Genomic DNA, 5,491 nt, shown 5'->3' with positions numbered 1-5,491 from the left:
TTGTGTTCCAGTCATTCATCACAGAAACATGAGAGCTGTAGAAATCATTGGGACTTTTGACCACCACTGTATATGTTTTGTGTCCATCTTAACTTGTGGGACTATATTTGAAGTGAGACTTCTCACTTCATCATGTTAACTTTGGATTCAGTGCATTTTAAAGATCCATAAATTATTCAAAACTGTATTTGTTGTAACCTAGAATTGTATGTAATATCAGTATATTTCAGGGGTTGTTCCACTTGAAGAAGATCCATCACCATGACTTATATCCTTTTATATGTTCTTGAGAAAAAAAAAATCATCAATACAGTCAAAATTTCAGCAGACAATTGAAAACGAATGACCCTGGAGAGAATAAGTCCAGAGAAGAAAATGTGTTCAGTTTCAGCAATAAATGGGCTCTGGCAGGATCGATGTCGTATAGTCCTGTTCCGTGGAGAACTCTGCTGGCTGCCAGTGACAATCAATCAGAGCATCATATAGTTCCTCACTGAGCTCCATGAACTTCCTGTTGGCCTCAACCACATCCACTTCCAGACTGGGATCTGAAACACAAGAACAGTTTGTACAAAGTGTTTCAAAGACATAAGACAATGAAGGCCTGAAACGGTCAAAACAAGAAAAAAACCCAAAGAAATACATTAATGATTGATAAACTAAACTTTAATTTTCATTATGTAAATGAGGGGGGTGTCATTCATAGCTAGTCTCAGTACAGTAAGGCTGGACTAGTGTGATAAGTCTCTGGAGAAAAAATAACACCATCTGTTAGTTTCAGGCTCACCGAGGTGATTTAAGGTTGCTTCAACCAGGACTCTGATCCGGATCATATTTGATGGAGAATATATCTTACTAATGATATCCACCAGCTGCTGTGCCACGAGTCTCAGTGATTTATGGAGTTCACTGATTGACAGATGGCTTTACTTGTTGCTAAAGTAACTGCTAACTAACTGCATTTTCAAACATTCAAAATAAATTTCAAGTGCAACTTGAGTGTAGTTCTGATAATGATGATATGATTAAAGGTGTTATAATTCCAGTGTAAAATACGAGATATAACTCAACTGCATGACTCCAGCTCGCTCCAGTTAGTCACATGACACACGCGGCTCTCTTTACAGCATGGAGCGTTTAGGCTAATAAATCGGATTGGATTATACATTTTCCCCTCTCAGATATCCAATCCAATGATTTTGGCCATTATAGCACCGATACCGATACTGAATATCGGATCCGCGCATCCCTAACTCCCACCAGAGGCCTCCTCATTCCAGCGGTCCAAAGCTCCTGTGCTAGAGGTGTAAGCACAGAAACTCAGCCAGCAGTCCGTGTCAACTACTAGGACTGCCAGCGACCTGTCCATCAGGAAACTCTCCAACTTTTTGGGGGAAACTGGGTTGTAAACTATCTGAAACAATCATCTTGTAACTAAACAATCAAATATTCTTATGATGAAATGGAACTGAAAATCAAAAATGGAAACAAATAGTAATTTGCAATCCCCAATCCCAATACCAACCTTCAAGTCCATCATCCTGAACAGCTTCACTTTCCTAAAAAGAAAAAGCATGTTACAATTATTCATGTCTGTTAACAAAGACACATTGATAGATGTCAACGATGGCTGACAGACAGAAATTACCTGTGGTGGAGGATGCTGTGTGTAATCATATTGCTGGTAGTCGTAGCCAGTCTGGTCATAGCCCCAGGACGGGTAATACCCAGGATAGGCCTGCTGCTGATAGTGGTTGTACTGGTCATAGTTGTTTCTGTATCCTGAGCTGGACTGCCACGATTTGTGCTCCGACTGCTGCTGCTGCTGCCTGTTCCTCAAACTCAAGAGGAAGAAGAGACAGCCTGCTCAACTCATCATCCAGCTAATAAAATGTAATACATAAATTTGCTTGTTGACAACAAGACTGTAGTCTTTGAAAACTCACTTGTTAGCAGCCAGGCTTAGTCTCAGAGGTTTACCACCCAGTCCCACAGCACCCTGACACTCCTCTAACGCCCGCTTCTGCAGCCGCTCATCTGGGAATTGAACGAAGCCGCAGCCCCTACAGTCAGACACACAGGCAGAAGTTAAATTCCTGGGGGGACAACAGGGCTGTTGCTCTTCATCGCCCACTATAGGAACCACAATCATTATATTTGTAACTAACCCTAACTAACCGCAAAGACTATCTGCCGAATGTTTATAATCACATGGATGCAGTTATAAAGTGTTGTGATTTAGATCCTGACCCACCATGCATCCTGGAAAGTGACAAAGTTACGTTTTTCGCTCTAAATGACAAATTACATTATCACCATCAGTAAACACGACGCTGTCTGACTATCACTCACGGGGAGGGATGCTGTTTTCCGTTTTTTTTATTGTCAGACGGTGAACACTATCACACCGACACACCCCTGATCCACGCCTTCAGCTTTTCCATTCACACAGATGCCGACTCGCCTCTGCTGCGGCTCTGATACTACCTCCAGAGCATCAGAGCCACAGCTAAACATTCCCACCTCCCTGCATATGTAACTTTCACACAGAGGACGATGCAGAGAATCTCTCCCTGCAGAGATCCACAATGCCACAGCAATTGAAACCTTCATGGTGTGTAGCGAAGAGAAGTGTGTAAGCTGAGACTTTCTCATGTAAACAAAACCACTTGGAACACATTCTGAAGAAGGTAGCAACAATGCAAGCCAACAATACAAATACAATACAAACGTTAAATATTTTCTCCACCTTGTGTGGTGACATATTACTCACTTGGAGTTACCCATGCTGTCCAGCACCACTTTTCCACCACGACAGGAAGGGTATCGGTTGTAAAAGAATTCATACAGCATTCCATCATCCACCTCTGGAGTTATATCACCAACAAACAGAGAATACATCGGACTACAACAGGAAAAAAAAAGAAGCCATTTTATATTTTGAGTGCAACCATGAAGACATATGATCAATACACGGTGGATTCAATGACAATTTTGTTATTAAAGTGTAACCTGCTTCTCTACTTAGACTTACCCAATGTCTTGTTTCCCAAAGGTGGCTCGGTTTAACTTGAATCTTGTAGGCTGTGGGAAAGACACATTAAAGTCCACCATGCCATTTTTTTCAACAGTCTCTACTAACTGTGATAAGATAAAAACATGACAACTGTGAAAAGTAAATGCTCATCATACTGGATTGGCTCCTGGTAAGGCTTTTCCATTGATTTTGCGCAAACACCTCTCAGCTGTGGCCTCATCGGTCATCTCCACAAAACAGTAACCCAGGGCACCCCTGGGTGATGACACACTGTTTAAAGTCAGAATAGTACAACTACAAAATGAACAAATGCTTGTGGTTTAGTCCTTACCCCGTCATCTTGTTGCGTATGATGCGCACATTAATCACCTGCTCACCCATGGTGGAAAAGGCTCTGGTGATAAACTTCTCATCCATGTAGGACTCAAGCTACAGAGAAATAACAAACATACCAAATAAGAGCTCAGGAATCATTCAATAACACTTGTTTAATACAAGGCTGTAGTTGGCTTTCGGTTCACAAATTCTGATTTTCAGGTTGAGGGGAAAGAAAATATCAAAGTGGACATCATTAGAACAACATCAATGCTGTTAAAGCCCATTTCACATTTGTGAAACCGCAGGTGTTTCAACAGAAAAGATTCCCCATTCAGACACATCAGGCTGATCTGTTTACACACATGGAATAAAGGTTACAAGAATCTTTAAAGAGGGTTTAAGCAGTCTTGAGTTTCTTTGTGCTAGTTTGGTCCACATCTGATAAATCAGACAATTATATCTGCACTTGGTGCCCGATATATAAACTATGTGTACACAGAAAACTAAGTGTAGCTCTTTTCCCACACATCAAGAGGTATTTATGAGGGGAGAAAGTGGGGTGAGTGTACCTCACACATACACTAGACCAGTGTACACAAGTTTTTTCTAAAGACAGCTGCAGGTTAAATGATAAGGTGTACATGCAATAGAAGGTGAGAGATGTGACCTCAGTGTAACACACTGTTGACGTTGTTTGGGGTCCCCAATTTCACTGATTATGTAATCATTTGTGTTCAGTAAAACGTAACCCAGAGGCACATTTAAACTTTAGATTTTTCATTATTTAAGCATGATTCTTTGTTTCTACTCTGGAGTCATCATCACAGTCAGTCTTTGTTGATCTTCCTTGCAGTTCTTCTCATATACAGGTCTAATGGAGTGTGCACAAGTATTGCAAACATGTTTAAGGGCATGTCATGTCAACATCCATTTAGTGGGAGTGGAAATGAGTCCACAATGTTTTAAGATTTATAAAAACAGAAACAGGCGAATGCACGGCTTTATAAATCTAGCAAAAACTATGTCTAAGCCTATTTGTCTTGATTCCTACCCCGATTTATCAGCCTAACATCAGTATCGCCAATACGGGGTGGTTGAGTGAAATGGGCTCATCAGCAGATAAGGTGGCTCTCACTCCAACGTTACTTTGTTACACATTAGCCCCAACATGGGTTTTGAGTGCTCTAAATGGGTAAAATGTGTGAAATCACCCTCTTGCCTGTTCTTACAAACTGTTCCAATGTTTTACAAATCCAAAAGGGAAATGCCAGTTTAGTTGAGGTTAGACCACTATTAGCACAAAGGGTTTTAATTAGGACCTGATTTGATGTGGTCTACATGGAGGAAAACACAGTGGAATCCGCCTGGTTTCCACTTATAAAAGTTCCTGAACGATCTGTTTGGACTGATTTCATCCTCGTATAGTTGATACCAGACCTCATCCCACTGTATGTGGTGTAAGTGTTCCCCAGGTGAAACCATACATTAGACTTGGATGAAGTGCTACGTGTTGCATTCCCGACGTAACAAATAGCTCCATTTAAATCAGTAGTGTGTCAGCTACTCGATAAAAACCCAACAAGCGAAGCAACACGAACGTGATGGTTTCTAAAGTTTGGAATTATATTACATCCACACAACGCATGGGCTCACTGTAACAAGTACGTTCACACAGCTAACGTTAAACAAGTGGTCAAACTCAATGATTTATCGCAGTAATAAGTTAAAACTTACGTTCCCCATCCATAGCGTACTCATGGCGCTGCAGTGGCTGTGGGTTTTATTACAGAGAATGGAAGTGTTGAATTAAACTTAGCCTTCAAAGACGGACATGCTAACTCGCAAAGCAGTGAAGTTGAAGGCCTCCAATAATATTACGTCGTTACGTCAGTCAACGTCATCTTCTTCTTTGGTTTTTAGAAGCGGTCTGCATCCAAGACATCGCATTACCGCCATCTACTGGATTAAAAATAACACTACATTTTCGATGTACTCTAAAAAAACAAGAAAAAAGGAAAATAATATAGACTAACTAAAGACTAAAGAGCCTCTCCGGCATCTCACTATGTCCACAGGCTTCTCGCAGCGTCTCCTGCTGTCTCTGTGTGTGTGATGTCCTCTGTGCCTCAGCAGCAC

General features: G+C 41.2%; 1 protein-coding gene across 2 annotated transcripts; it reads right to left on the bottom strand.

Moving 5' to 3' along the window:
* Window positions 1-262: 262 nt before the first annotated feature.
* On the bottom strand, window positions 263-5,240 carry LOC311272845 (tRNA selenocysteine 1-associated protein 1-like). 2 transcript variants are annotated; one of them, XM_084379543.1, is made up of 9 exons: window positions 5,090-5,240; window positions 3,369-3,466; window positions 3,193-3,307; window positions 3,035-3,084; window positions 2,774-2,905; window positions 1,947-2,063; window positions 1,649-1,841; window positions 1,526-1,559; window positions 263-548 (listed from the first exon to the last, which is right to left on the bottom strand). In XM_084379543.1, exons 1-9 carry the CDS (start codon window positions 5,111-5,113, stop codon window positions 388-390), a joined length of 924 nt encoding a protein of 307 aa, XP_084235669.1. In that variant the 5' UTR covers window positions 5,114-5,240; the 3' UTR covers window positions 263-387. The 2 variants fall into 2 exon arrangements, with proteins under 2 accessions (XP_084235669.1, XP_084235670.1); XM_084379544.1 differs by having other exon boundaries at window positions 3,193-3,292.
* Window positions 5,241-5,491: the final 251 nt, after the last annotated feature.

This window comes from Pagrus pagrus (assembly GCF_965226575.1).
Source record: "Pagrus pagrus genome assembly, chromosome: 17".
Classification (NCBI taxonomy): Eukaryota; Metazoa; Chordata; class Actinopteri; order Spariformes; family Sparidae; genus Pagrus; species Pagrus pagrus.
The sequence above is the reverse complement of the archived record's forward strand: the minus strand, read 5'-3'. Positions and strand labels throughout refer to the sequence as shown.